Raw genomic sequence first — 17,406 nt, forward strand, 5'->3', positions numbered from 1 at the left:
TAATTGTCTTTTGTTTCCTGTTGTAATTGCAATAGTTGAATAACTAGACTCTCTTAAGTGTGATTTTCAAATGTTCTATTTAAGGATTTGTGCAATACAGAAATACCTGTTTCACTTACGTTGTTATAATAAAACATGGCTGTATGTGAAAAATTTTGTGCCATTTCTTTTTGTAGGCGGGGGGTGATTCGATGTAGAACCGCCACTGGATGAACCCTTTAGATTTTCCTTGTCTTTTCCTCTTTTCCTCAGGATAACCTTCAGATGTTTCCATCCAGGCCCGATTGGTGTACATTCATTTGTGTTTATTATAAAACTTTAATTCTGTTTTGTGTTCAATGTTAATATGAGAATCACAGAAACATTTATGGCTCGGCCTTTATGGCTAAGTGGATTTGGAAACGGTTAATAATGTAGTGATGGTTGGGTTAGGACTAACTTAATACTTTATTTCTTCACAGGAGGATTAAATGCTCTCCTCTTTGCCAATATACGTATGCTTTTATTTTGAAATTAAAATCGGCGGTGCATGCGGTGCATGCAGTGTAATTGGTACAATAGCTATCTTTAACAGTAAGTATCTTTTATTATAGGTAATAATAAAAGATAATCTTAATCTTTTAGAAAGTTGTAGTTTTCATGAGAAAAGCGTCGGTAGAGAAACTCCGGGAATCTTTTTGGTCGTCCACCGCGGAACTGAACGGCAGGTCAAAGGTTACGTAAAGCCGGAACGTCAACAAAGCAAACAAAGGCGGTCGGGCAAACTCACGTCTGTGCTGAACTGTGAAATGTTACTCTGAGACCAAGGACATGTTCTGCGTTTTATCGCCCAGAAACACAATAGTGTTTACGGTTCTCAGCCTGGTTCTGAGCCGCTTTTCCTGCTCCTGCCTCTCGTTCCCCGGCATCCCGCACATAGCCACTTACTTCGGAACAAAGACACGGTACGAGGAGGTGAACCCGCATCTGCTGCGCGACGCCCTGGCCGTAAACAAATCTATCTTAAAACCTCCGCCCAGCGAGCGGTGCTCCCCGGTCCACCTGACCGCGGTCATCAGGCACGGAAGCCGCTACCCGACAGTGAAAAACATCCGCAGGATCCAGAAACTGAGCGAGCTGGTCCTAAGAGAAGTTTCCAGAGGCTCCGAGGGCTGGCTGCAGGACATCCAGAGCCGCTGGGAGAACTGGTTCACCGAGGACATGGACGGTGAGCACTGCTCAAACACCCGTTCCAACTGAACACATCCCACTGAGCTGCAATATTTCTGGATGGAAACATGGCCAGTTAATTCATCCTGTTGTTTTTACAGAATCTCAGTCTGCTGTGAAATATGTACATTTAAACAAATAAGAGAATCAAACTTGTGAAAAACAAACTTAACCTGCAGAAGAAGAGGGAGCAGGTGAGTGTAGTACCTGAGCTCACCTCACGGCGTCGCTGTCTCTGAAAGGGATTTATTGGGATTTTACCACCATAATGTTTGCAAACATGTTTGATTTATAATCATTAAGAGAGTTTTCACAAGACACTCCACAACAGAGCAGCACCAACACTCGAACCGATCACAGTTAGTCCATGATTATTTAGATGTTGTGTTCAGGAGTCAGACGTTTAACTGCAGACATGAAGCTTTTCACTGGCAGATGGTTGAGGGTGCAGTCCTCAGGTTGTTCACTGGCAGGTGCAGTCAGTGAGATCCTCCAGAATAAAAGTCAGAACGAAGACAGCGAAGCTCACACGTATGTGAACGTTCTGACATTCAGTGTTTTTATATAATTTCACTGTCCCCCAACCAAACATTTCCAACATCAAACCCCCCCCCCCCCCTTCTGTGTCCTCCTTCTCTGTCTGTCCTTTACGTCTATCGTCCTACCCTGAAGGTCAGCTGGTGATGAAGGGCAGGGAGGAGCTCCGTCAACTGGCCAGGCGTCTGTCTGTCTTGTTTCCGTCACTCCTGTCGGAAGAGAACATGGCAAGGATCAGTTTTAGGAGCAGTTCGAAGCATCGCTGTGTGAGCAGCATGGAGGCGTTTCAGGAGGGTCTGAGGAGACATTCGGGTGAGACGACATCAGGTGACCAGTATTCATCCTCAACACATTGAACAGTCAGGAGGTTTGTTGAATTTTCTCACTCAGGTAAAAGTCATTCTCCTCTGAGCCAGCCAGCTTTTAGCTCAGGAGGGAGTGTCCCATCACAGCCAGTCAGGAGCCAGTACCCAGCATGCATTGTGCTCACCTAAGTCAGCTGCATGTCAGAGGAACTGAAGTACGCTGGAATGTGCAGGAAAGGAAATGTCTGTCTCTCTGCAGAGGTGCAGTACCACCACCAGGTAGATGACGAGCTGATGCGCTTCTTCGAGCATTGCCGTGGTTATGTGGAAGGCGTGGAGAACAACCGCACGGCGCTGCAGGAAGTGGAGAAGTTCAGACACGGGGAGGAGATGGAGGGAGTGAGGAGGAGGATGGCTGAGAGACTTGGCCTTCCTCCTCACCGCCTCACACCAGGTGACACACACACACTACAGTACAAGACAAGCACACATGCTGGTTCACCATCCAGCAGAGCCGTGAAACAGTTCAGTTCAAATTAAATTTAATCTGAAACCCTGACACTGTGAAGGACATCAAAGACATGTTGTAATAATGAGCAAAATTAAGTTAGGAACTTAAAGGAATAACTTGCAGCATACAGAATCAGCCAGTCACAGCGTAAGGGCAGGACTAAAGGAAGAAGCTGCATATTTGTCGACTGGTTTCACTAAAGATTGTCCCTTGGTGTCTCCTGTAGACTTGGTGGAAGCTGCGTTCTTCTTGTGCTCCTACGAGCTCTCGATCAAATCTCTTCACTCTCCGTGGTGTTTCCTGTTTGATGAGGATGATGCAAAGGTACACGTGGACGAAACATGTTCACACAAACACTGATAACATCTGTGTGCATCTGAGTACATCTTTGTAGTATTTTGTTCTCGCTGCAGGTGTTGGAGTACAAGGCGGACCTGAAGCAGTACTGGAAGCGCTCTCATGGTCACGTGATCAGTAGTCTGTCCAGCTGTCCTCTGTTTCATCACGTCTTCAGGATGCTGGATAAAGCAGGACGTCCCCGCAGGTTGGTGACCTCATGTGGTCAACTGACACAGATTTCCTTCTCTTTTGAATGGTGATTTGTACACTCTGCTGTATTTGGACATATTTTATTTCCACAGTTTTTTAGGTAGAATGAGAATAAACAGAGAAGGTTTCATGTTTAATATGCAAGTTAATTACAAGCTCTTGTTTTGAAGGGAGAAAGGAAACTGAGAGTGGTGTAGTCTGTATGATTATTCATAATATCCATCAGGTCCACCGAGGCGTCACCTGAGCCGGCATCCATCCTGGTGGGACATGCTGAGACACTCCTTCCCCTAATGTCCCTGCTGGGACTCTACAAAGACCAGACTCCGCCCACTGCAAGCAATTACCACACACAGCACGGTACGAAGTCCGGCCTCCACCCTGACATCCAATCAGACATTAGACTATGGGTTAGTAACAGTTCCAGCATGGCTGCTGCAGGCGCCCCAATCAAATCCTTGATTTCTTCGAATTTGTCCCAAATGTCCACTTGGATTCAGAGATGAACTGATGAGAATTTCGGGGTCAAAGGTCGCTGGAGCTCACAAAACTCAAGAGTTCATGCACCAATTTTGACATAGTCTCACAGAAAAGTCTAGCAGGATAAAACGATGACATCAAAAGTCAGCTTTGTTGTGACATCATCATGTTTCTGTTCACCACAAGCTCATTGGTTTGGATGTCACTGAGCTTCAGGTGACAAAGCTCTCTGTCAGTCACTACAGATGTGAAACTGAAACTTGACTGGTTGGTGGAGGCAAACAACCACAAGGAGGTGACTGTATTTGGCTTCAGTCTCTTTACACTGAGTCAAACTGCCCATTAACAGTGAGCTGAATTAGCTCATTGTGTTTGCCTGTTTTGGAGGTTCAGGTTCAGGACTGAACACTATCAGACTTGGTCTCATGTTGTGTCTCACAGGTAGACGTTTCCGGACCAGTCGGATTGTCCCATATGCCGCCAACCTGCTCTTCATCTTGTACGACTGCCAGCGAGGCCCGCGGCTGCAGCTGCTCATCAACGAGTCTCCGGTTCGATTCCCAGGTTTAGAGGCAGAGGATGCGCCGCTGTACCGTGACGTTCGAGCCACGTACCGCCACCTGCTGGACGGCTGTGACTTCCACAGGGAGTGTGAGGGAAGACCTGGAGGTCGAGGACCTAACACCGAACTCTGACAAGAAGTTATCTGCTTCAGTAAGAACATAGAATCAAATGTTGTCTGCTGTTTAATCATAATATATATGTAGAGTGTAAATTTTATAACTATTTTGATCTAAACCCCTCGTTGAACAGCAAGCGTCCAATTCCAGCGTAGCAACAGTAACTAGCGTACGTGTACAAGGATTTGCACTACTTGATGTGCTGCTGTGACGACATTCGTCTTTGTGTTTTTCTCCTCTGAAATCATTTGTGAAGCACGCTTACGACTTGGACCTATCGGGTCATTGATCGGCTCTCTTGTTGATCAGTAAGATCTCTGACTGGACTTAGCCTTGTGCTAAATTAGGCTCAAGCTAACATCAGTGTTGAGTTTTATCATTACTAAATCAAAACAGATTGTTTCTTCAGTAGAGATTAGCTGTTACTAAACGTCCATAGCCACTAACTGAAACAACTGACAAAGCTAATGTAAATAGTAGCTAATGTTAATGTCTGACCTGTTTACAGTAGTATTAATATGTAGTCCACTGAACATATCTGACCTGGATTGTGATCGGTGTATGAATGCAGCCAGTGAAACATAGATTTCTCCATGTATGAAAACAAAAATAAACAAATGCATTTACAAAGACATAACTTTTAGCCTCAGAAACTGTAGATTTTGAAGCTAGCTTGACAAGCTGTGGTGACTTCCTGTTTACGTAGTTGATTTTTCCTGATTATAGAGGTCTGTAATCTATATAGAGGTCCTTACTTAAGTCTTAACTAGCTGAGACATTTAAGTTTTAAGGATTCAGTAAGTGACTGGTTTGAAACCAGTTAGTGTTAACTGGGACCTTAGAAAGACTGAAGAACTGCTGAGGCTCAGTTATGTAAACTAAGCTAAAAACATTTAACATTTTAACAACACGTCAGTGGTGAGTCCTCAGCTTCTAAAACAACAAAATCTTATCCTAAGAGGCCTGATCTGATTTCTGTTGAAGTAACTGAAAGATCAGGGTAATACAAACAGCACAAAACATTCAAGAGTCTCGAATGACTCGAAATGCAAACTTCTCTGCAATGTTAGGAAGGAGCTGAATAGAAACCTGTTGGTTATGTTGTCCATTAACTTTGAAATCCTGTAACTCATCAGTGACATTGTGGCAGCACATTATGTCATCCTTACATTTCAAACCATTTAACTTACTAACACTGACTGTTTTTTGATTTGCGTTTAATTTTGGTGAACTGATTCTTTAATCTGCTGTAAACCAGAGTCAGCTGTAAAAATGTCATTTTTTTTATTGGTGGCATTACAGCGGTAAATCTGATTCATGTTCTTTTATTCTATTTCTATGATCACGAGACAGCTTTTCTTTGGTTGCTACTGTTTTTGGGTCTTTGTTGATTTTTTTATTTTTAAAGGCACAATATGCAGCAATTTACCAAATAAATAAATAAAATGAATGGCCTGATAAAAGTAATCCCTCTGAGCCATCACTTATGATCCGCTTATGTTTTTGTGTTTATGCTTTTCTACACAAACAAACCACTTGGATTAATTAAACTGACAGCAACGATCAAATCCTGACCCCACCTGTTTGTTTTACACACAGGTGGCAGCAGGTGGTGTTAGGTCAATAGCACCACCAAGTGACGTGGTTATAACGTGATGCAGGAATGAGTCGAGCCAGCTTCAGAAGTGGATCATTTTAACTAACATCACTTTAAATCAGAGACTGTGGAACACAACAACAAGGTGACTTCTGAAATTCTGTCGGAGGGTTAGTTTGCTGTGGCTGACAGACTGATTGATTCACACAATCCTGCTTCAGTTTAAGGTCTGGACTCAGCGGACCAGTCCGGTTCATTCAGTTGTTTGTTCACAATAGCAGGCGACAAGTTGGGCACGGTGGACAGTCATACTGAGAGTTGATTGACAGTGCTGAATGAGACTTCACAATCAGATGTTTTTCTTTTACTGACAGCAACTGACAACTGCTGAAAATCACACCTTTTATTGTGGCTTTTTTCGATTTACATTTTCATTAATGTTTTGAAATTTGATGTCTTTTTCTTTTAATTTGGGCCTCTGCACTGAAGCGTCTTGCTGCAGTTCTTCTCATGGCCACTGAAGGCTGCTGTCAGTCAAAAATGACTTTATTGAAGTGAATGTGAAAACCCTCAACTTCTCTCCAAGTGTTTCAGCTGTCAGCAGATTATAAGGGAGGATTTTCACAATAAGTTTGATTATAAGTTAATCAGGCTGACTTTTGTGTCTTCAGGGTTAATTTTTGTTATTTTCCTGTTGTGCAGTTTTCATGTCTTTGTGCCTGTTATCAGTTTGTGAGCCGTTTATGTTCAGACTTGTGTCTGCTTTCACTCGGTGCTGCTTGGATGCCAAATGTTTTAACCTGAAAAGCTTTAGTAAACAATTTTCACAGAACAAAGTGTTTCATGTCATCAGTCTTCTTTTCAGTCAACATTTCAAGATAAAACTCAGAGAAATGTTTCTTTATACAAATGAGTGTGACTGAGAGAAAAACTAATTTTTAGATTTTCTAAAAATTTTGAAAAAAATGTTCCGCAATAAAGGCAATATTGAAGTCATCTCAGATTTTCTTTTTATTTGAAAATGATGACAGACTTTTTCTGAACGTGTTCTCTTTCTTACTGCAGTCATTTTGATTAGTTATTAAAATTTATAACATCATCTAGCAGTTATGACATCATAATCATAATAAAAACATTAAAAAAAACACTGTACAAAACCAACAAAAAATCCTCTTTGTTTACATGTACTGAAACTGAAGAAACTGAGTCCAATAATCAATTTGTAAAGACAGAAAACATTAATAATGTCTCAGCTTTATGACAAAAAAGTTCCTGTGTGTTGTATGCAAATATATTGAAGCAAGTGAAGACATTTTAATTTCAGATTTTTATTTATTTTAGAAACCAATTAATTGATTTAACTGAGAACAAAATCCTCAGTTCAGTCCTTCACCTTCCACATTCAAACATCAGAAAAACAAAATAACAATAATGATGATGATAATAATAAAGTACACTTGATGAAAAGTAACAGCAGGACAAACGTTTTCAGACAAGCCAGTTCATATTTTTATTTTACAGCACAAACCTTACAACATTTTTAGCTGATGGTTTTCAATGTTCTAAAAATTTTGTAGGAGCCATGAAGTTTTGTGTTTGGTGTTTAAGAGTACTGTGGATGTTTATGCTATGTGTCTGGTTAAGTTACTAGTTTTGGCCCCTGAATGGCAATGATGTGCTTGTCTGCACAGGAAGTTGGAAGTCATGTGTCACAGGTAAGGTGGGGTTAAGTAAGGTGCCACAGGTGTGAATTATTTAGTGGAAATGAGAGCATGCGGGTGAAGGACATACAGTTTTTACTGTGACAGTGATTCACAACATTTTTGGATTTCCTTTATTTTTTGTAATTGATTCCACCACCAATTCACTAGATATCACCCTTATCAATAAATCAACCTGTTTTTTTGTCATCTGCCATACTCAACACCTTCAATAAATGGGAATGGATCTATTCAAAGGCAAGTTGTTTGGACCCTCTTGATGATTGCATTTTTGGACACATGTTAAAACTCCCTTAAACCAATGCTGCATGTGATTCACTTTTTGTTTTGATAGTCACCACAGTTTTTTAAATTTTGTATTCATTTCAAAGTATGCTTATAGCTTTTGGTGATAAAACAGACAGTTCAGTGGTCCAGTTAATTAATTCTAATAAATGACTAACATAATGTCAACAGGTCAGTTGGGACATCAAAGATAAATAATAAACCAGATTAAAAAAAAGTTTAATAAACTGTAACAACAGTATAAATGTACATAGCGTGACGCACTTTAATTGCGTAAGATTTATCGTCTCAGATTGAAATTTGTTATTTTGTACAGAAGCCTAAACTGACAAAATGTAGTAAAACAAGACAAAAATACACAGGATACTGTTTATTTAATCATTAAAACAGAGTTTAACAATAAATGTAACGCTTTATAGGTAGATGTAACTTTATATTATATTCTACTCTTCAATTCATTTGAATTATTTTAAGTTGTACTCTTGACTTTTTACTACATTTTGTGAGATTCATACTGGTCTGATAAACGAGTTTCCAGTTCAGCTTCCAACAGAGTCACAACAAATGTTCACAGGTTATCTTAGCAGAAAAATCCACAAATTTATATCAGTTAACTCTTTTATTTTTGATCAGCTGTGTTGCTCTGGCTGGAGGTGTCTCAATGGCAACAGCTGCCATCTTAAAGGTTTTTACAGATTTAAGGCAGAGAGGTTGGAGTCACTGCTCTGAATACACAAAGAAACTTAACAGTGAGATAATTTACAGTGGAAACCAACAAATTCTTTCACTTTTTCATTTCTGGGTCAACAAATGATTCTCAGTGTTTGTTTGACACATTTTTGAAGATGCAGATGGATGTCAGCAGCTGACTGAAATAAGAACACAAGAAGCAGTGGCACGTTGAACACACCAAACTGATCAACGGGTTGGGAATCAAACCCACGACTGCAGGCCGGGCTCACGTCGTCATGTGATCAGTGTGTGAGTTTTCAGTCCAGAGCAGCATGCAGCAGGGCGCTCTGTCCACCCGCCGATTTCGATTTCTTCATCTTACTGATTGCCTTCTGAAGGTCCGACTGATGGATGGGACGGATGTAGTCCTCCGACAGACTGAGACAGACAGACAGAGACTGCATCAGTATGTATGACAACATGTGAGACTATGTATCTGACTGTACGTGTAACCTGTGATTCTTCTGCTTCGACAACAAGCTCTTGTTCATGTCGATTAAGTTGTCTGAACTGAACATGAGCTGTGGCACCTGGACTGAACCCATGGGACTCACCCTGACCTTACAGACAGACAGGTACCTGTTGCCCTGACCTTACAGACAGCTACCTGTCATTCTGAGTGTGGACGAAGTCTCGGACACAGAGCAGCGCAGCGTCACGACACATCTCTCTGAGGTCACTTCCTGAGAAACCATCTGTTTCCTTGGCGATGTCGGAGAGGTCAACAGACATGTCCACCTGCAGAGAGACAGACAGTGATCAATAAATGATAATTCAACGCTTCCTGCTGCTGCTTCACAGTAAAAGCCTGAAACAGCTGTCTTATCTGAAGGCTTTTATTGTGAACAAACAAATGTTACTCAAATGAGATTATTTTTGTTAGGCTTGTAATCAAAAATGATTTGGGTACCATTTCAGACAGATCAATTACACCAGTCAGATCAGATCTGGGTTTTCCAGTGAACCCAACATATATTGTTGAACCCTGAACACATTGTGTGCAAGTGTTCCAGACAAACTTACGCTTTCGTTCTCCAGGATGAGTCTGAGGATCTGCTCTCTCTGCCTCACACTCTGCACCAGAAACACACAAAACATCACACAGAGTTCTCACAGCCTACTCCATTCACATCATCAATAACACGACAATAACCATCGACTAGGGAAGGGCAATATGGACCAAAAGTCATATCTCTGTATTTTTAGGTTGACTGACGATATATACCGGTATTTTTTGCAGAAGTGTGTTGAGTATTCAGTTTTGGCTCAATGACACACATATAATGTCACAAACACTTTTACTGAATAACTCAGCTCAGCTGTGTGCTCCGCTGTATGATCTTACGGGAAATAGCTGCTCTGGAGACACGGAGCTCTCATCTCCCAGTCCTCTATAAAATGTATTGTCACGCACATATACGGTTCGCAAGTGCGACTTGACCACATGTTTGTGGTAAGGCTGAAATGCGTGACATGTGGCAGCCGGTTGGATAAATTCTGCCGAACTGTGGTGCGCATGTCCAGTAGAACTTCCCTGGTAAAGTAGCTGCAGCTGGTTAACTCATATTTGGGGTCCATAGTTTTAAGGAGTTTTCTAAATCCATCGTGCTCTAAGGTTGCAATAGGGGTCATATCTTTGGCAATGTAGTAGGCCAGCGCTTTTGTAATATTTCGCGACTTACAGCTTTTCTTATCGTAAGGCACGACACAGTTGAATGAATCCTGCAAAGAACACTGTTTTGGGGCCGACTTTTCAGGCTGCACTTGCTGGGGGGCTGCGGCCGCTTGTAGTGTCACACTCTCCTTTGTTTTTTGTCTTGCTTACTAGCTCTTCTGCATCACTGACCTCTGCCATGTCTGCCAAATTGTTTGTGTGTGAACGAAGAAAGGTCTGCGTGCACATGCAGGGGGCGGAGTTCAGCGAGTAGAGAGAGCGTTTTATGCTAGAGCCTACACATCTAGATGAGAGGGAAGCAATCAGCTGAAAAGGGTTGTCGCATTTTCATCTCTCTTTCTAAAATATTTCGGTATAACATTTAATATCGTGCCCGTACCTTGCCCAGCCCTACAATTGACTTGCTCTTTTTATCATGTGTGCACCTACAGGCTGGTTGATGTGGAACCTGGTGGGCATCCTCCTGAGGATGGCTGAGTCCAGGTCCTGAGGACGATTAGTGGCTCCCATTATGATCACCTGACAGACAGACAGTTTGCTTGGTGAAGATGGTGCAACACTTCTCTCATGATCAGTGTTGATTATCATAGTGATGAGGACTGAATCTGAGCGTGTGTGTGTGCACCTGGCAGTGGTAGTCAGTATCCAGTCCGTCCCACAGACTCATGAACTGAGCCTTCATCATGGCTGTGGCTTCATGGTCTGAGCTGGATCGACTCCTCAGGAACGAGTCTGTTTCAACAACATTTAGATCACTTGAGTTTTAAAGCAACACATTCAGTAAAATCATCCTCCTCTCACAGGATTCCACTCATGTCCGCAAGCTAAATATCAAGCTACAGTGAGCTTAGCATAAAGACTGGAAACATGGCTCATAGTGTTTGTTTTCTCATGTTAGAATCTGATGAGTGAGTCTGTGATTGGCCCTGCCCATCGCCACTATTCAGAATTGGATTGGATGCTGCTGTTGACCTCTCTCGGACTGACAGTTAGGTGTAAGTGTGTGTGTATGTGTGAATACTCCACCTATTTCATCAATGAAGATGACTGATGGCTGCAGTTTAACAGCCAATGAGAACACAGCAGCAGCCAGTTTCTGGGACTCGCCGTACCATTTGTCTGTCAGAGTGCTCGGCTGCAGGTTGATGAAGCGAAAACCCGCCTCTTTGGCCGTTGCCTTGGCGATTAGCGTTTTACCACACCCCGGAGGCCCATACAGCAGCACGCCTGTTACCATGACGACAGTCAGTACAGTCAGTGTGTGACATATCACCTTTCTTATTTCTGTTTCTTCAGTACTTCCTCCTGCCTTCTTCACTTTTTCCTTGTCTCCTTCTTCCTCCTTCACTGCTTCTAATCTTTCGTTCACTACCCCAATTCCTTTCTCTTTCCCACCTTTATCCTTTGAATCCTTCACTGTTTTTCTCCCTCTCTTCAGTCTGACTTTATGATGTCACTGTGATGTCACTCTAACGCATCTCTGACCTTTAGGAGGCTGCAGCAGTCTGGACCCCTGGAACAGGTGTCTCTTCTGAACAGGTAAGATGACCGTCTCCTTTAACTCCGTGATTACCTCGTCCAGACCTGCAACGTCCCGCCACGTGATCTAAACACACACACACACACCTTTATATCACAATGTTGTATTAACAGCCTCTTATGATGCAGAATAACAACAGGAAAAAAACATCTGCTGACACTGAAGGAGAATTCACTGAGTAATAACTGACTTGTTTAAAACCACTGAATTAGTAACCCTAACTGAAATGTCTCAGCTAGTAAAAACTTCAACTGAACTGACTTCACTTTCTCATGCAGCTTTATTAGCATAATGTTCTATAATATGTTGTATTGTTGGATTGACTCATCATTAACAATTTATCAAGTTTCAGGTCAGAAGTGTTGACTGCAGTCCGCATCACTTCAGATGTTAGCATGCTAATGTTAGATCTGTCAGCTGGTTCAGTTAGTTTCATTAGTACAGCTTCTGTTAGCGGCTGTGAATATTTAGTGACAGCTAATCTCCACAGAAGAACCAGTCTGTTCAGTCTGCTTTAGTGTTGATGAATCTCAGCACAAGGTGAAGTTTGAACTGAAGAACACCTGCTGAGTCTTTCCAGGTTTTGTTACCTATTAATGGTGTGTGTTTAGCTGTGTTCCTGCTATTCATCTCACCTGTGGTGTCCCACAGGGAGCCACTTTAGGTCCTCTGTTTGTACTGTCTTCCTCTTGTTCAATTTGTTTACAATAGGTCTCCTTGTAGCGTGTGAACCCCTGCTACTGAGGCCAAGTCCTCAAGCCCTCCTCCCTGCCCAGTGTCCTGTGCCCTGCCCCCTTTAAAAAAAGACTTACCTGCATGCTAAGTGGGTCGACCAGGTGAGCTGCAATACTCATCTCATATTCAGAAAGCTTCACGTTTTTAACACCAATCTGACGCATCAACTTCTCTGCCTGTAAGAGAGGAAATCAAAGTTAGATGGTGACAAAATGTTTAAAACTTTACCTTTAGGTTTACTTTTGGAGCTGTAGGAAGGCTCAGAAAAATGCAAAACTTGGAAAACTGTTTGACAACTAAGCGAACTCCATGTGCTGCTAGGATCATGATGTACCATCCAAAGATTCTGGAAATTTTTGTTGAAACAGGCTCTCCGACAGCAGCCCAATTGCAATACTCCAGGGGATCCAGGATTAAAAGACCTGCTACAAACTAAACATTTCTGAAACTCAAATAGGAACCAGAAAGCTGCCGTGTGAAATAAAAGTACTAAAAATCAGTAAGTGACATGTTGCTGCTGCAGGGGAGTACAGACACCAGTTTGGGTTTATTTGATGAGGATGTCAGAGGGTGAGAACAAGATAAACTGATCCTGAGGGAGCTGCAATCTTTATTAATTTATTTGCTGTTATTTATTGCAAGTAACTTTTAGTTACACAGGGGGGCTTGCCAATCAAAGAAACGCGTATGGATTTCAAGGCTAATAAATGACATGGAACTGGATTGATGCGTATTGGCATATCTGATACTGGTATCAGTATCAGAACAACCCTAACCCTGTCCCACCTGTTTCTGAGCCTCCACCTTCTGTTTCCTGGTGGGGTCGATGGCATCCACCATCCATTTGATGGTAAAGTAGGTGACGGCTCCAAATATGGTGAGACGGAAGAGCAGACCAATGACCTCGTTCCTGCCCAAAGGACGGGCAATGTTCTCAGCTGGAACCTCCTTCAACACCATCATCAGGATCAGAGAGAGCAAGAAGTAGAGACTGTAGACCAACAACAAGTTTTTCTCTCCATTAATGCTCAGACTGACAGTAAATTAACTGGTAAAGTTGTATCTGAAAAAGTGATATAAAGACACATTACTGATATCAAACCATGGACTGAAACAATAATCAGTAAGTGAACAAATGATTTCCTGCAGTGCAAACTGTGTTTTAAGTTTCAGTTTGAGTGGAATAAAAACTACAGCAGTGGACATTTTGTGGTAAATCCAAAAAGCTCCAGCTGAATTGTTGATGATCCCCAGAGAACCTCTGGTAGCTCTGCTAAACTATCACAGTCTGGGGTGATCAGTGATGGATTTGTCCCATGAGATTTTGGATGAGAGACAGGTTGGGGTCGGGCCACGGTTAGACTCGGGTCTTAGACTGTCACTGATACAAATTAGTCATTTTGAACAAGAGCGAGACTGAGAAGCAGTTGCTGGTCAAACATCTATCATCTCTGGAGAGGCTGTCACACCTTCACTTTGAAAATGGAAAACTGTGAGGGGATTTTTAAATAGCGAGATGGGCAGTTGCTATTACAGGAAATCAAACTGCTTCTCACTTTGAATCTACACTGAAAATATGCTTCTGCTGGGTTTCTGACCCTTCAGCAGGCTTCTAAACGGAATCCGGCTGGACGTTTGACACCCACCGGATCAATCACTTGAAACTACTCTTCATTTTTAAGACACACTTCGGGAACCCCTCCTGGACCAGCTGGAAATCCCGCACCGCAGTTTGGGACCCTCTGGTGTAGGCATTACAAAACCGAAAGGACTAGCTACTAACTTTAGCGTTAGCTTGACCTTCTCGGTTTTGTGGCTTTAATGCAGCGGTTCCTTACCGGATACACTGAGAGACGTCACCGTCGGTAACACACTGCGAAGCACCTACAGCTTCGTTAAAACCATGAGAGAAAAACAACAGAAGCATTCGTTTATCCGGTAAATGTGACCATCTCTTACCTCCAGTACTCACGTCAGGTAGCGGCACTTCCTCGGTTAAGGCCGATATGTTTTGTTTCCAGGATGGCGACGTCATGACGCGCCCTCCCATGCTTCCGATTGGCTTATCGCTAGATTCTGACCCTAACTCTAACCAATTACACTTGTCATGCCTAAACCTAACTACCCAAACAACGAGTACTAGCCAATCAGAGTCTGAGTAGGGCGGGTCATAACTTTCCCATCCTATAAAAAAAGCTTCCATTGCTTCTTCGATTACAAATTTAATTTTAGCCAACATTAACACTCTCTGACGCCACCTGCAGTGCTGAAGGTTCGCTCACAATATTACTTATCGATAAACACTTGCTGTCAGTTGAAAAGCTTTATTCAGTGAAACAAGCCTTTAACATCAACATAAACAAGGGCTTCTAAACCAGTACATCAACAAGACAGCACAAATCAGCACAAAAATTTTGAAATCTTTCTCTTTTTATTACAGAAGGAAGAAATTGTGTCAATATTCAATTCAGTTTCAATTCAGTTTATTCATATAGCGCCAATTCACAACAAAAATTATCTCATGACACTTTCCAATTAGAGCAGGTCCAGACCAAACTCTTGGCATGAAAGAAGGAGCACACAAGCAGAGATGCATAGCAGCAGTAATAATACCAAAAGTATTGGAACTGTAGATAATGATAATGATAATGAAGTATAGAGAAGGTACTGTGGTGTTTATGATACCAATAGTAGTAACAATAATAATGGTAGCAGCTGCAGCAGAGTAGTAATAAAATTAAAATGCATGATCCATGAGAACCTGCGAGGACAACACATCAATATATGATTTAATTTAATCAATGAAGAACAAAAGCAAAGGTTTCAATTTTGTATGTTTATATTTAGATTAAGGTTTTTTTCCTCATATTATAATCACATCAATGACATACATCCCTGTGATTCTTGTTACTGTTGAAACCACACAGATTGCTCAGTGAGTAACATCTTTCCACAAAGACTCGGCATGAGGACAACACCAAAATACTGCGATGCAACAGTTTCTTAAAAACATAACTTTAACGATGCAGTTATTACAGATGTTGTATTCTAATGAAGTCATGTAAGAAGCTCAGTAACATCTTTTATTAGAAACAGTTTGCTGAAATAAAACTGAAAGTGAAAAAAAGTGAAAAAGTGAAAGTCTTTTCCAGTTAGGTTTTAATGCAGCATTCCTGTTGCTGTTAAACATTTTAATTCAGTAAAGATGTTAATGACTGATGCAGTTTAAGTATATTTCCAATGAGATTTGACATCATCTACATAAAACTAATTGTTATTGTATCTGGTGCTGAATCTACTCTTTCCAAAAATGTTCATGTACCCTTTGATATTTCAGTATATCGCAGGATTTTGATGAAAATATACAAATATTTCACATATCTGCTGACATGATATTACTGTGAGTTCTAAACAGCTGAATCAAGTTCTTCTAAATGGTAAATAAAGAGCAATTAAATTAAAGTATTACATAGTTACATATTACTTATTTTATTGTGTTTCAAACTTCAACGAAGCTTGAGTTGATTTTTCAAATCTTTTCATTGTGATTTGTTTTCATTCAGCTCACATCACGAGAACATGGAAAAAATAGTAAAGTGTGTTGAAGTGTTGTTTGATTTCGCTCTGTGAAAACTTGTCTTATCCAGCAGTGGGCGCCGCAACATAGTGTATAACCTTCTGAATTTATATTTTCGTTTATAGTCTTCACAGTGTCGCTTTATACTCTGTGTACGTATTATATACCACAGTGCATCAAGATTCTCTCTGAGTCTCCGGAAGTTAAACGTTAGCAGTCTGCGTTGCGACGTCAGATGTTATTTTGCGTTTTTTTTCGTGATGAAAGTTTTGCATGGGAGGATAAAACAACCAGAAACTGGCAACCCTGTGAGCTGACAGCCTGTGTTTACTTCCAGTTAGCCGCTAACAATTTGCATCGTCAAGTGATACAGACTGACGCAACTTCAGGAAATGAAGAAGGAACAGTTGATGATGTAGTGCGTAACAGTAACGTTACTACACATATACAGTATGCAGTATATATATTCCGAAGAAAACTTGGAAGAGCTTTCAGTATCCACCAGGTGTTGTATTTATTTGTTTTGTTAAATGTATCCGTCCGCCTTGCCGCAGATGAATAAACACATGAGAACGCTACTAAAACACTCACTGTCCGCTCTCACAGAACCCTATTTAAGTAACACATAAACACAGTAAAAACAAAAACATTTTCTATCAAATAAACCAGTTTAACACGATTAAAACAATGTTTGACAAGACAACAGTTTTAACCCCTGTGTAACTAAAGGTTACTTTGACAACTCAACAGTTATGACAGATTTCACAATATCTTTTTTAATCAAAACAGACAAAAATGTCAAATAAATAAAAATGTATTAAAAGTTCAAGAAACAATTCTTCATAAACAGCAGTTTGAACTCACGAGTTGAACTACATTCTTTCTTTCTTGTTAAATCTTCTAGTTGAAATTTTGGTTGTTTAAAATTATTGTATTACTTTTACTTATCTTTTAATCTAAATCTTCTGTTATATCAGCCCCAAACTGATCTCTCGGTATCAAATCGTATTTTACACTTTAGTCGATACTACATATTTCTATTTACAATTTTCTGTCTTGGGATTCTTTGTTGTTCTTTCTTGCTGGGTTTGGGCAGGCCGCCTGATGGACATCCACGTCGAGGCTTCGTGGAGCCGTCAGCCACACGCCTGCTGGGGGTTAGCAGGCGGAGAAGCGTGGTTGAAGAGGGGCGACTCCAATAGCAGGAGGTGCCAGTTAGACTCTGCTTCGCCACAAGGAGACGTTCCGAGGAGCTAATGGTGGCTCCCGGGCC

At 41.3% G+C, this 17,406-nt stretch overlaps 2 protein-coding genes across 4 annotated transcripts; one reads left to right on the forward strand and one right to left on the reverse strand.

The window, feature by feature from the left end:
• Nucleotides 1-751: 751 nt before the first annotated feature.
• On the forward strand, nucleotides 752-7,001 carry minpp1b (multiple inositol-polyphosphate phosphatase 1b). Of its 2 annotated transcripts, none has more exons than XM_046376915.1 (8): nucleotides 752-1,207; nucleotides 1,882-2,073; nucleotides 2,311-2,505; nucleotides 2,789-2,886; nucleotides 2,976-3,106; nucleotides 3,338-3,471; nucleotides 4,033-4,305; nucleotides 5,871-7,001. In XM_046376915.1, the coding sequence occupies exons 1-7, from the start codon at nucleotides 811-813 to the stop codon at nucleotides 4,284-4,286; spliced, it is 1,401 nt and encodes a 466-aa protein (XP_046232871.1). In that variant the 5' UTR covers nucleotides 752-810; the 3' UTR covers nucleotides 4,287-4,305; nucleotides 5,871-7,001. The 2 variants fall into 2 exon arrangements, with proteins under 2 accessions (XP_046232871.1, XP_046232872.1); XM_046376916.1 differs by having other exon boundaries at nucleotides 753-1,207; nucleotides 1,882-2,058.
• A 1,075-nt stretch (nucleotides 7,002-8,076) lies between these two features.
• atad1b (ATPase family AAA domain containing 1b) lies at nucleotides 8,077-14,655 on the reverse strand. 2 transcript variants are annotated; one of them, XM_046376914.1, is made up of 10 exons: nucleotides 14,516-14,655; nucleotides 13,343-13,547; nucleotides 12,634-12,732; nucleotides 11,767-11,887; nucleotides 11,308-11,508; nucleotides 10,907-11,013; nucleotides 10,711-10,800; nucleotides 9,630-9,680; nucleotides 9,214-9,344; nucleotides 8,077-8,984 (listed from the first exon to the last, which is right to left on the reverse strand). In XM_046376914.1, exons 2-10 carry the CDS (start codon nucleotides 13,517-13,519, stop codon nucleotides 8,864-8,866), a joined length of 1,098 nt encoding a protein of 365 aa, XP_046232870.1. In that variant the 5' UTR covers nucleotides 13,520-13,547; nucleotides 14,516-14,655; the 3' UTR covers nucleotides 8,077-8,863. The 2 variants fall into 2 exon arrangements, with proteins under 2 accessions (XP_046232870.1, XP_046232869.1); XM_046376913.1 differs by having other exon boundaries at nucleotides 14,395-14,621.
• Nucleotides 14,656-17,406: the final 2,751 nt, after the last annotated feature.

Source organism: Scatophagus argus, chromosome 21 (assembly GCF_020382885.2).
Source record: "Scatophagus argus isolate fScaArg1 chromosome 21, fScaArg1.pri, whole genome shotgun sequence".
Lineage (NCBI taxonomy): Eukaryota > Metazoa > Chordata > Actinopteri > Scatophagidae > Scatophagus > Scatophagus argus.